At 37.9% G+C, this 13995-nt stretch overlaps 1 protein-coding gene across 1 annotated transcript in view; it reads left to right on the top strand.

Annotated features, from left to right (window-relative positions):
- The window catches only part of MAPK11 (mitogen-activated protein kinase 11), a 32853-nt gene extending 19188 nt beyond the window's left edge, over window positions 1-13665 (top strand). Inside the window, exons 6-12 of the mRNA XM_030014933.1 lie at window positions 129-176; window positions 2560-2674; window positions 2798-2869; window positions 4466-4545; window positions 8158-8236; window positions 9544-9717; window positions 12996-13665. Coding sequence (XP_029870793.1) covers window positions 129-176; window positions 2560-2674; window positions 2798-2869; window positions 4466-4545; window positions 8158-8236; window positions 9544-9717; window positions 12996-13069 — 642 coding nt within the window. The 3' untranslated portion in view covers window positions 13070-13665. The remainder of the gene's footprint in view (window positions 1-128; window positions 177-2559; window positions 2675-2797; window positions 2870-4465; window positions 4546-8157; window positions 8237-9543; window positions 9718-12995) is intronic.
- Window positions 13666-13995: the final 330 nt, after the last annotated feature.

The following is a 13995-nucleotide window of genomic DNA, read 5'->3' as shown; positions in this document are numbered from 1 at the left end:
GTTCACTCACTGCGATAATAAAAATGAACAGAGTGTGTCCCTCTGTGCATCGGATGTGTTACTAAGACATAGTTATAATATACTTTATAAGGTTAAAATCGTACTTGACTAACTGTGTTCTGCTACAGGACCTGAAGCCCAGTAACCTAGCCGTAAATGAAGACTGTGAATTGAGGGTAGGTATCATGCTGTTGTAAAAGCTCTCAAAATGACAGTTTTCTGAGAAAACATTAGCTACCATTTTTATTTCTGATTCCATTAATTTCAGCTGTTTGCGACTGTTGATCCCCTGGCATAGAAGACCCATTTCGATGAACATGGGTTTTTCTCCCAAATGTTAATTTAGTATGAACACAAGTATCTTTGCAAAATGTTCATCCCTAGTTCCTCGCAGATGGTACATAGGCTAATAATTTGGCCCATGAGTGAGTACTTAACTGAGTATATCTTGGAAGTTTGACCTGTGACATGTATCTGCACCTGCCATGTTTAGATGAAGCCTTGTAACAACTTTCATTTTTATATCTATAGAATATACAAGCTAAATTGAATAATGATATGAAAAAGGTACCAGTATTAACAGTTATGTTACTAGTTGCAGGCAGTAAAAAAAAAAAACCAACAACAACCCTGTAATCCACACTTCTCAAATGCTATTTTCATGTACATGTCTATAGAAATACATATCTTTGTATCTGTGTGATACGATGTTACATAATAAGCATGAGGCTCTGGAGAAGGAAAATAGGTCTTCTAGCTTTCTAAGCCTTTAAGCCTAAGAATGAGAAGTTTAGCATTTCTCCATGACAGCCAGAAACATCTTTCTCCCTGTGACTGAGACTCTGATGTAATCACTTTATTCCAGCTGCGAGGGATTTAAAAAAAGATTTCAAATACTACCAGATCAGCAAAAAAATCACAATAGTGAATAACAGTGCAGTTAGGTTCTCGCACTAATCCGGATCTGTGGTGAGAAACTGTAGTTCCTGTTTGGTTTAGTGACACTTGCAGATGCTCAGCAAAGTTCATGATTATCCCTTTAATGTCTTCATGCATGTATGTTCAGCATCTGTGAAATTTTATGGGTCATCTGGGTCTGATCATGCACTCTAAAATGTGTGCTGTATTTTTGTACTGGAAGTAAAGGAGACTTTTAATCTTTTTTTTCTATTATTTTGGTATCTGTGCACCTCCCTCCTAGCATTTGTTACGCTGCTCTTTGCTTTGTTTATATTTATAGCTTTACTTCCTCTGATACCAAATTATTTTCTAGTAGAACAAACTAGTGGATATTTCCATGTACAAACAAAAAGGAAATAGAAGCAAAAAGAAGGAAAACGTGTACACATTTGATAGAAGGGATCAGCTATTAAAGAAAAATACTGCCAAAACCCTTATAAAAATAAGAGCATTAGTGTTCGAGTTTCACGCCATTATTCATGCCTTATTTGCCTCATGCTTTTATTTTGGCTTATTTAAGAAATAAATAATGCTTTTAAAGTATATTAGAAGTAAATGTTAACATGTTATTTATACCTTAGTATTTTTCTTTAGGCTTTTTATATCTTTAAATTGGATTATAACTGAGGAATTTTGAATGATGCTCTTAAAATTTTTTTATTCCCAATGATAAGGATTAGCTATCAGCTTGATAAATAATCCTGGATCTCATCACGGGAGGTTGCCACTGATCTTAATTCACATTTCTATTTGAAGAGATGCTAACTAGCTCAGATGACTGATTTAACGAACAGCACTGAGGGCTCACTCAGATGGTACCCTTTCACAACAGTCTCTCTTAGAGTTAGGGATACCTTTTAGCTCTATAATTAGTGGGACATACACTAATCAAAAAATAGAAAGCAAAGAAATGAGCAGGAAAAATTGAATTGAAATAACTTCCTGTCAATGTACTTAGCAAGGGAGAGTGTATGGAAGGGAACATTTTGCTATCAAGCCTATGAGTAATATGTGAACCTAAACAGAGTTTCTTTGTTCTTTTGGGGGGGAGTTCTACCAAAAACAGATGGTGTGTGATTTAAATCTACCTTGTTACTCAGGATATATGTTTCTCTCCTATTGGCATTGGAATGACTCGTGATTGGGGTAAATACTTAGATAGACATGAGAGGGAAACAACAGAAATTCTGCAGATTTGTGATCAGCTCATGTGGTGCTTAAAATGGCCAGTGGCACTCGCCGTTGGCATTTTACACAAACATCCCTGTTGATAGTGTTTCATTTTTTATAGCAACAGTGCTTATTTTTAGCAAATGAATGTCAGTGGAAAATTGAACTTGAGGCAAAATGTAAAGTTTGCCTTAGAGGACAAAGAGCCAGGCTCATTGCAGTGGAAGCATTTTTATGCAGACCCGTAGGCTGCAGGGATGCAGTAGGGAAAGCGGACAAGCTCATCCACAGTGTTGCTGGTTTACTTTATTGATAGAAAGAGACTACGGATAAACTCAGAAATTAGTAATGGGGAAAATCAGTACCTATAACAAAAGTGAAAGGGGATTTTTTAAATTATTTTTTATTTTATTTATTTTTATTCTGTAGATTTTAGACTTTGGTTTAGCTCGACAAACTGATGATGAAATGACTGGATATGTTGCAACAAGATGGTACAGAGCTCCAGAAATTATGTTAAACTGGATGCACTACAATCAAACAGGTAAACTGTGAAGACTTGCATTTTGCTACAGCTGGATATAGTGATAGTTTTAAACCAAGAGGCAACTCTCTTTAAGGATCTCTTTGATTCATCGTACACTTTTCTCTCTCTGGCTTTTGGCAGTTGACATCTGGTCAGTTGGATGCATCATGGCAGAGCTGTTGAAAGGGAAGGCCCTATTTCCAGGAAATGATTGTATCCTTAACATAAAACATAAAATGCAGCTATAAAAATACTCTCTAATTCTTCCTTTTTTTCTCATGACTTGAGTGTTTCTATGGAAATGTTTTTGAGGTAACAAACTTCTAAAACAGTAAAAATTTTTGCTAATCTTTCAATTTAGTGTATATGACACCTGAATATGAGACCCACTGGTAGGAAAAAACCACCAGTAACAGATGTTCCTAAACAACAATAAGTTACATTTATTCTTTGTTGTGTATCTGTATTTAAATAATAACCTAGTTACAACAGAGCAGATTTCTTCCATGTGTGTATCTTACTGAAATAACATATGTTAAAACTGAAGCTGAGTAAAGGCAATGTTTTTTGATCGGCTAATACAATTTAAAAAAATAGAACTGCTTTTAGGCTGGAAGTCTCTAAAATACAAACAAATGAACTCTTAAATAATAAGTGAATTAATAGGCATATTGTGTCCTGTTATAAAAAAAGCCAGCAGTTCCAGAAATGCCACAGGAGGAACAAAACCCTCTCTTTTCAGCGCTGTGCTGTGGTCCCTGCTGGAGTGTTCAGGGGTTTCCATTGGCGCTTCCTGTGCTGGCAAGAGAAAAAAAAGAGCCGTTGCTGAGGAGAGCAGTAAAATAATAAAAGAAAACTGAAGAAAAACACATAATGAGGAATGAGGAAACAACTGCATCAGAGGAGGAAAGCTTTTAATATGAGAAACAAAAGCACGTTCTTCTGTACGGAATACTGATGTTTCTCACTATGCTGAAACCCCTCAAAAAGCAAACACTTCTGCTAAAATGAAGCCGTTGCCAGGTGCAAAATAACATGATGTTAGAATTGCCTGAAAAACTGTTGAGAGCTGAGAGACCAAGTCTCCCTGTTGACCTTTCTATTGTGCTCAGCATCATTAGGTGCTATTGTAACCACAGGCATTGTCCAGATGTTCATCATCTGGATGATGGCTGTGCTTCAGACTGACTGATTACATGATACGTGGTATTTGGAAAAATCAATACATCTGGTTTTCAAGAAATAAGATATTTTTTGCTGTTACAAAATATTGTCTACAATTATATTATTACATCAATTTAAATAAAGCTGTAGAATACCCTTGAGTCTCTAGGGAAAACGTAATATACTTTACAGGTCATATATGACAATGAAAAATTAACATTTTCAAAACAGATTTTTAAAGCTACCAAATAAGAATTTGCCACTTACCAGCCCTCAGATTAGTAATCTAGCCCTGTGTGCTCTATCGTATTAGACTGTTCTTCAGAAGTCCCTCAGATCACTGAAACATAAATGTCCTATTAAAATTAAGCTTAAGAATATCTTAAATTGGTAACTAGGACAAGAAAGCAATATTTTCCATGCACCTTTCTCACATACAGGCACACCTGACAGATTCATGTAGTACAATAGAGAATTTGATAGTCAGGACTAGGTTTAAGCAGGAATGAATTGGTATCCTTCCATGGACTATGATGGAATTGTCTTGCTGAATAGTTTTAAACATCTTAACTATCTGCATGAAAGCTCATTAATTGTTTAAACCCAGAAGGACCGTGTGCTCTTTATTTCCCTGAAATAACGCAGATATCGATCAACTAAAAAGAATAATGGAAGTTGTGGGCACACCCAGTTCTGAACTTCTGAAGAAGATATCATCAGAACATGTGAGTTCACAGCTTCATTCGGTTAACTGACTTTCTATCATTCTTTTCTCCAGTTGTCATCGTATGTCACTGCTTGTGTTAAACAGATACTCTGATTTGGAAATGAGTGAACACTTTAAAATGATCTCTATTTTTTGCTGCTAGAATGCCACCATTCAAAAAATATTCTTTTTAGAGGTATCCAAATGCCTTGACTGTCAGCTGGATTAATTTTGACACTTGTTCTCCTGTACTCAGTTTTTGAAAGGGGTTTTGCAAGTGGTCCTGATGATCTTTTATTGTGCTGCTATACTTATAATAAGAAAATTTGAACTGATGCTCAGCTCAGAGCATTACATTCTTGCTATTAAATCTGATGTCTCTGTAATTTTTATACTTTCCGTTGTTGTAAGGGATCTAAACAGAGATACTAGAATCAAATAATGTGTGTTCTGCACAAGTGCTCTTATATGGATCCCTAATTTGAAATTCATATTTATTCATCTCTCTGAATGTTTGTAGTGTGAGGTCTGCTTTCATGATAATATCTATAGTTAACAGTGTGATTTTTAACTTTCCATATGACTTCTTTAAAAAAGTAATCTAGTAAATGAACAATTTCCACTTTGTTTCTCAGCTAAAGCTACACTTAAAGGATTCACTTTAAGCAATAACCATGGATAGTGAGCTGAGGAATGAGATGGGGTATTGATTAAGGCAGGTGATGGGCACAGTGTAAAAATTCAGATAAACAACAGCACACAGATACCTCCTGAGCTGAAGCTGAAGCTTAAACCTTTTCTGTATACACCTCAGACTGCTATTAATGGCTGGTTTTCAGCTTGTGTGTATATTGATGGCTTTTCTTTGAACTTATTAATGAATACACTAGTGGGTTAAGTTAGCAGGAGCAGTAGGAGAGCCAGAGCAACACTGGATTTCTGGAAGGTCCAGGGATAACAAAACCTCATCAGCGCAGGCCAACGCACAGCCCCAGAGTTTGTGGGTACTCAGCACCTGGGAATGGCCGGGGCAGGAGGAAGATCCGTCCTTGTGCCAGGGACTGGATCAACCAGCAACTCTCAGACTGTGCTGTCCTAAGTGTAGGTCCTTGTGTAACCTCATAGGTCCTTGTACAGCCTTTATGTGTTATTAAGATCCTACGGTTTTTGTAGTAGTGTGTTCAGAGTAGCGTATACAAATGTGTGATTTATCCACAACTAGTCAGTTTGTGAGCTTTTTGATTATGAGATTAAGCACCTTAAATATTTACTAAAGATAGTATCTGCTTTTGTCTTTAATTTCTTGTGTTTCAGAGCATACCTCAGTGAGCTACAGGAATGCCAAAACTGTTTTACTGGGGCTAATTATACCTTTAGAGCACAGGGAGAACACAAAAGCCAAGTTAATGATTGGGAGTGCTGCTAGGTCACCTCTCCACTGCTGCTGCCTTGTTAGAGAAGCAATGTCAAAGATACGTACCTTGCTTGGAGGTACTTGCCTCTTGCAAGGGAGTGTCTATTCTATTCCTTCATTCTAGTTCTTTACCTTGTAGTTTGGCCTTATTGTTTAGATATTTCTTAATGCAGCTTGCAGTCCCAGACAATTTTTTCCATTCCTCTAGCAGCAAGGTGAGAGGTTTTCTGAAATGCCAAGCCTATTTTCAGTTATAAGTAGAGGATTAAAGAATTGGAAACTAAAAGATCAACCTCATGGGATGTGTCAGCACAAGTTACTGAGCTGTTTTGTCAGTCTTTCATGCTAATATGGGTTTAAATGGTGATTGCATCTCATTACTTTCAGAATAATTTAAATGTCTGGATTCTATTGGTTGGGTTTCTGTGGTGACTATATAAGCAGAGGGGAGAGGTTGGTAAGTATACTTTGATAGGTCTGTGTTGTTTTCAAAGGACTTCTGGGGAAGTTTGGAGATAACTTTGGCCATATCTTGTTCAGTCATGTTCGGATTAGTGATGTTAATTGATGTCCGCACAGAAACAATCCACAAATCCACAGAAGTTTGTCATGAGATAAATTTACCTCTTGTTTCTACCCTAGTCCGTAGCTTCCATGCAAGAATGTATGACAGCCTGTGCTGTTCGTACATATGTATAAACCAATGCCCTGGAAGACTTAACTCTGATAGGAGCTGCACACCCTGACCTTCTAGCAGGTGTTTGCTGCCTTTATGAACTTTAGGGGCATAAAATAGGTGGAGTAAAGCCTGTGTTTGACTAGTCTTTAAACATCATTCTCTGCATGACTGGCTACAGCTGCTAAGAAGAAATCATCCTTTTAGAAAGCCTTGCTGTCAGCCCATAGAATAAAAAGGGAAAATGCTAATACAGTTTTAACATGTTGGGAACATAATGCATGAAGGCTTGCTTCTTTTAGTAAGACTCTGAAATGTGTCACTAATAGGAGTCTATAGTTTTGATAGAATATACTGACATCTTACAAGAAGCAGAAAAAATAAATAGATCTGCCTCGTTAAATTAGAACACAGTTTGAAAAGAGACTATGTAATGATTTAAAATATCTTTATATCAGTTCATCGTAGCTGCAGAAATTAAGATGATGGCAGACGGAACAGTGTAGGGAACAGGATCTGTTTCCCAAGTGTAGTTGTAGGATTGCACAGATGATATGTCAGAGTATTTTATAGTTGCTTCATGATAGTCCAGAAGATAGTTCCACAATTCTCAATCTGGTATCTCGCTTGAAGCCATGGAGCTGCTTGGGATGAACAACTTTATTTCCTTTGCTGTCTTCACTAGGCCAAGAATGCTTAGTTAGCCTCCTGCAGATAGTCGTCTTCTAACAGGATTGCTAAGTGTGCAGGGAAACATCCCAGTAACACAAACGTGTTTTAAAAGGATTAAGGTTTGTTCAAAGACTAGCTGGGTTTTTTACAGAGCTGGGGACAGCCATTTGCCTCTTCTTTAACTGTTCCATTTCAGAAGTCCCTGTTCTGTCTGATCCCAGCCCTTAGGACCAGCATTCAACCTCTTCTCTTGCTGACCTATCTACCTCAGCCCAGAAATTCGTAGCTCATGTAACGTCAGGCTCCACGCTGACATTTGTGGGTCTGATATGTGGGTAGGCTTTTCCTAGCTGAGTTTGCATGAGCCTTTCACAGCCACAGTGACAAGGCAAGCTATACATTCTGTTAAACATCTGAAGATCTGTACCCTGGGAGTACAAGGATTTTTTCTTTGGTTAGTGAAGCTACTGTTCGACAGAGGAGAGGGAGGAGGGAAGCACACAGGTTGGATTATACCACTTCACTGAGGGTAACTGAAAGATGATTTAGGTTGCAATTTCTGGTTGAATGTTACATGCATGTGCTCCCTGGGGATATACTGCAATGAACCAGTAAGCTCAGGTGAAAACGTTAAGTGTGAATGCATAACCCTTAGGGAAAATATACCCATTTAAAACTCTCTTGCTTATTGTGCAATATATAGGAGTGACTGTTTAAAACAAAGTCATACGTTATGGTTTTACGTAAAGAAGGTTTCCCATGTATAAGAATGTAAAAAATATTATGTCTGGTTTTTTAGAGTTGATATGGTTACTGTTGGGCAAGATTTAACCTCTGTGCATGTGGTATGTATATTGATTTATTCCTAGGCAAGAAAATACATTGAATCTCTTCCACATATGCCTCAACAGGATTTGAAAGCAGTATTTCGTGGTGCCAATCCATTAGGTAAGAAAGTCAGACTGATAATAGATTAAATTTTTCACTAACATAGGAACTCAAGCCTTCCTTTGCTATTTGAGCCCCTAATAATGATCAGACCAGCAAGAAGAGCATTGCTTAACCTTTCATCCTGAGACTGTTTTCCATTCATGAAGCCTGCCTCTTTGGTTTCTGGTGGAGATTATGGGAACCTCCTAAAGGAAAACAGTCTGTGGATGAAAAGCAAAAGCCACTATGTATAGCAGGAATAAGTAAAAGCGCCATGGGGTCTAGACTAGAGACATCACTTCTGGCTCAAGAAGGCCATGACCTGTAAATTGCTAGCGAGCAGAAGAATATACCAGGAAGAATAGCTGCTTGAATGACCCTTTTGAGTATTATTTCCTAGGAATATATTAGCCATTGTTGGACACAGGATACCGGGCTAGACAGACCTTTGGTCTGATCCTGCACAATTGTTTTTATGTCTAACCAATTGGTTCTGCCTGTGCAAAAGAGATGTTTCTGCGAACGATTTCTTGTGACACGGCAAAGGAGACGTTTGAGTCACCAGAGTCGTCTTACTACAGTGCCTGGTCAGTTCCATTGAGTGCACGTTAAAATATTGTATATAGGGAAGTATTAGGAGTTAAAATATATTGAATTCGTTCTGTGTATTAAAAGACAATTTTAGTTTTACAAATAGAAGTAGCTGTGAACACTTTCTTATAAAAAATGGGATTTATTTGCGTGATGTACATGACAGCATGCTACGTATTAATATCATAAAGGCAAATTAATGACAGTGCTTATATGAAAGCACTAAAAATCATTTTTATATATTTTTTAAACCGTTATGATAAACTTTCCATATAAAACCAATTTCAACCTTACAGATCTGTCTCATTTCTAATATTCTGCAACTGTCAACTTCAAACATATTTTATTTATGCTGGGTCCTGTAAAGTTGCTTTGGGATCCGGACCAAGTTAAGCACATGATGCACAACACAGGATATTTAACTTTTACGCACACAGAGATCTTTTCAGAATGAAGGTCTTGGATGTCTGAAGAGGTGAATCAGATATCAAATAGACTATAATGAACCTTCATGCATACCACAAGCAAACCAGAAGCTTCCTTCAGCTCTGAAAATTGTACTCAGAGTATAAAATCTTCAAAACTTATTTGTTACATAGCCTAAATTTTGTGGGTTTGCCAATAATGTTAACTGTGTTTAAGGTCAGTGAGAATAGATTGTGTGTTAAGAGTTGCCTTCTCTATTTTTAGATGGTCTCTTCTGACTTTGCACCACATTTCTCTTTTTCCCTTAGCTGTAGATCTTCTTGAGAAGATGCTTATATTAGACAGCGATAAAAGAATTACTGCCTCGGAAGCACTTGCACATCCATACTTTGTACAGTATCATGATCCGGATGATGAACCTGAGGCCGAGCTGTACGATGAGTCAATTGAGAATAAGGAGCGAACCATAGATGAATGGAAAGGTAACAGAATTGCACACAGTAGTTAATACATGCAGCAGAACAAAACTATCCTTAAATAACAGTTTTCCTCTGTTTCTAACCAGAACAATTTGAACTCTTAAGCCTCAGGGAAATAAGATAAGTCTATGTGTGTGCTTGTGGGAGTGGAGAGGTAGAAAGGGTTGTGTTCCCTCTCTGGATTTTGCTCCCTTCCCCAATTCTATCATCTCCTCACTAGATCTCCTATAGCGGGTTTAATCTTAACTAAAAGCTGATGCTAGTTACCAGGTAACCACACATGCTGTCTTGCTTTTAGTTTTGTAGGTCAGATCCTCAGCTGAAGTAACTGTCCTAGGGCAAGTGACACTATTTCTGTTCTGGTGTATTCTGGATTCTTTGTTCAGAATCCGAAATGAGTATTTTTCCACATAGATGTGTATTTTGTTAATCGTTCTTTAGATAACCAAGTAATTGGGATTAATAGATAAACCATGCTATTGATCCTATTTGAGATGAGAGTTGATGATTTTACTTGGGAGTGACACCACAAAACCCATCCTTGAGTAATACTGCAACAACCTTGTTTTATTAGTTAATTCCATGCTTGCATCATGATCATATTGCACTACAGTATCACGGAAGTAAGGTGGCTAAACGTTAAGTTTGCAAGTACGGTGAAACGTACAGTCCAATTTCATCATTGTCTAATGAGGACATACTAAAAATTCCTTACTAGGCATTTTAAATTGAGAGCAATGTTCTAGAAAACTAATTGTTCCTTTTTATCAATAAAGTCCTTTCCTTGGCTTAAGATGAAAAAAGAATATATATAAATATATATATATAAAATAAATGTTCTTCTGTTTCTATTTGTATATTCTGTAACTTTTACTCCAGAAAGGTTTGATAAAAATGTATTAGCATAGTGGGTAGGTTTATGATGAAAAATACTGACCTTTCATGTCTCACTCATGCCCTTCCACTTGTGCCATGTTTTATCCTGGGCGTTGCAGGCGAGACAAGCAGGCTGACTACAGCAAATACATCTTAGAAAGATAGGAGCAGGGTCATGGGTCTCTCTACAATAAAGCAAACTCCTAGAGCCCTGAAAAGGGTTTTCTGGAAGCCTACTACATCTGTACAAACAAGGAGGATTGACTGATATCGCTTACTCCTTACATGTGCTCTCTTCTGCAAAACCTGGCAGCATACAGCACCGCCCATACATCTTGTTTATTGAGAGGCATGTTCAATTTGTTGCTGCACTTACAAGTGGATGATTTCTTTTCTGCTACTTTTGCAGTTGACCGAGTCTTTAACAGGAAAGTTTAACAATTTCCAAGTCATGAAGTTGATTTCTGTTTGTGATGAAACTCCGTTGAAATTATTTCAGGAACAATCTTAGCTTAACACTTACTGAACTGAAATGAGGAGGTGGAGGTGAATTCTCTAGGATGGACAGTATCATATTTTTCTACATCACTGTCCTTGCTGGAACTACAGGCCAAATTCCTTCTTTTATACAGGGCGGGGAAAAAAGGCCTGAGACAAAAATCTCAAAACTGGCACAGGACATGCAGCTCTTCCTCCTGGCCATGTTTTTATTTTGGGGAATAAACTTTTTATTTTCAAGCACAGTAAAATGACATGAAAGGTGACCATTCACATAAAATGTTTGTATTGTTGATATTGACCCAGTTTCTCAAGATGTCAATGGCATATTTCCCCTCTATTTCTGTTCAAATTAAAAATCAGTGGCTCTTGATCCCAAGAGGGACTGAGCACCAAAGTAAAATGCAATTTCAGACAGTCTTATATGTTGTGCACTTAAGAGTTTCCTCGGCCTCCACTGCACACTGCTGAGGCTTGCAGCCCAAGCTCATAGATTTCTTTCTGACATGTTTAATCAGCTAGAAAATATTTCAAAATTTTAGAGGCCAAGAGTAGGCTATTCAGAGTTGAATGCTATGCACTACCTCTCCTTAGCTGTTGCTCCAGTTGCACATATCTCAGCGTAACATCTGTACTCTCTGCTGAGCAGGTGGCACAAGAACCGGGTTAGGAGCTTCATAAACATACCATGCACGGCCAGCAGGAATAATTCCTGATACAGTTCCAGGTGTCCGATTTGTGAGGACACTGGCTTCCTCTGAGTTCAGTCAGGACCGCTCTAGCTCCTGCCTGGCTGCCTGTGAGCAGATGCTACTTAATACCCGCAACTCAATCACTGAGAGTCACCTAACGAATCCTTCTACCTCAGGGGTTCTGCACACAGAATTTCTCTCGGAGAAATCCTTCACCGAAGCTGGCACGCTGGTCACTGTATGCCGTGCTACAGCATAACAGAACCAGAGCGTAAGCAAGATATGGCCTGAAGATTTTTACATACTTTTTAGAGGAGTGCTAGGTCCACTTGCAGGTGTGGCAGCTGTCTCAGACAGATCTGTTTAATAAACAAGCTAATAGGCACAAGTTTGATATGATTTAAACATCACTGTTTGGAAAACAGAACCTGAAGTAATGCATTGTTAGCCATATATTTATGTGTGAACAGGATTTGGTCCTTAAAATACAGTATCTAACTTGAGAAAATGCATAGGAGGTAGCAGCTGATGACATACTCCATTACTGTGCAAGGCACAAAACAGGACGTGACTGTCAGCGTGACAAGATAAAGGGCTAGAGCAGGGTAAAATAGCAGGGAATCCATGTTTCCAGCTAAGCCCTTCATGATGAAAATAGAACTGTTACATGCTTCTAAGACAAAAGACAATTTTTTTAAGAGGACCTTAAAATTAAGTTAGTTACAATAAAACATGAAAAAGCCCAAAACCTAGATCCCAAAGCATTAGCACAGAATTGCGAGTGATTTATGTTGAAGGCAATTGACTGAGAGATGATAAAGAACGTTCTCCGCAGTTAAAAGTGTACATTTTAAAACCTGTTCTGGTGCTTTTAAAGATTCCATTTTCCATTACATTTTGTCTTCTGTTACGTCATTTTGGCAGGTCAGCTGACAGCATAATTGATGTTTCCATTTCAGGGCCTGTGTGTTTTAGTAATTAGCTGAACGGGACAGACATGTTGTACAATAACAGTATTTGTGAGTCTAATTTGTAATCTGAAGTTAACAGAAGGATTCCTAGTGAATTCAGTCTATTTTTGGATCTGGACTCTTAAAAAGGCTGGGAATACAAACTAGAAGTCACATGCATCCATAGAACTGTTTTCTCTGGAGTGTTTTTCTTCTGAAGAGAGTATCACCTAATTCTTCTCTCTCCCTTACACCCTCTCTACAGAACTTACCTATGAAGAAGTGATTAGCTTTAAACCCCCCGACTTAAAAATGGATAGCCTGGAGATAGAACAGTGAATACAGGCAGCTCTCTTGCCTTGCTGCACTAGGAAGACTGTTAAAATATAACCATACAATTTAACCTGTGGTCAGACGTAGATTTTACTATCCAAAGATGTTGGAGAAGATGTGGAAAAGCAGATGCATTATACAGAAGCCAGATGTTGTCCGTTTTGGGTGGGGGGTTTTTTGCCTTGTAATATGAATGTATTCCCAACTCACGAAGGGTGATAAAGAACTGCTTCAATCTGACAAAATTATGCACTGAGTTCTGTCGAGCTGTGTTCTGCATGTTTCATTTTATCAGTTGTATTGCCAAAATAAAGGTGACTTTTAAAATTGATTTTAAAATTGTACATTTAAAGCATGAACGTATACAAACATAAACATAGAAGTCCATACAAGCAATCAATTTTTTTTCTGGCATTTTATCTGTCCATTTTCATATTATTTATAGTTAGTGCCTTTATGAAGAGAGGGCGTGGTAGTGAGATAGACAGAATATGCATATGTAGTCATATCTGTGGTGGTCTTACAAATTTACTGGATGTCTCTCAAGCGATCTTAACACCAGTTGAAAGTCAGTAAAAATAAATCTTTGTCTTCTGTTGCCATTCAAGTGTCTGTTCGTTATTTTTTTAATCTGCACAATACCCATTTGTGAGACGATTTTACTTCGCGATGGTACTCCTAACCATGCCGTCGGTGGAGTGCTGGTGAATTTACCCAAGTTTACAAGAAGGTGCCCTGAAGGCACTGCAGCAGATCTCTCTAGTCTTCTGCAAGCTTCAGCAAAGGCTGTCACAGATGGCAGTGCAAGAGAACTCAGTTCAGTTCACAGCTTTGAGTTCAATATTCCTCATTGTCCTATTTTCCTTCACATAATCCTTGGGAAAATAATCTAATAATTGCCATTAGAAGACATGACAAAACAGGAAGATTTA

The sequence above is a fragment of the Aquila chrysaetos genome, chromosome 5 (genome assembly GCF_900496995.4).
Source record: "Aquila chrysaetos chrysaetos chromosome 5, bAquChr1.4, whole genome shotgun sequence".
Lineage (NCBI taxonomy): Eukaryota > Metazoa > Chordata > Aves > Accipitriformes > Accipitridae > Aquila > Aquila chrysaetos.
Note: the sequence above shows the minus strand (reverse complement) of the source record. Positions and strands in the feature narration are given on the sequence as shown.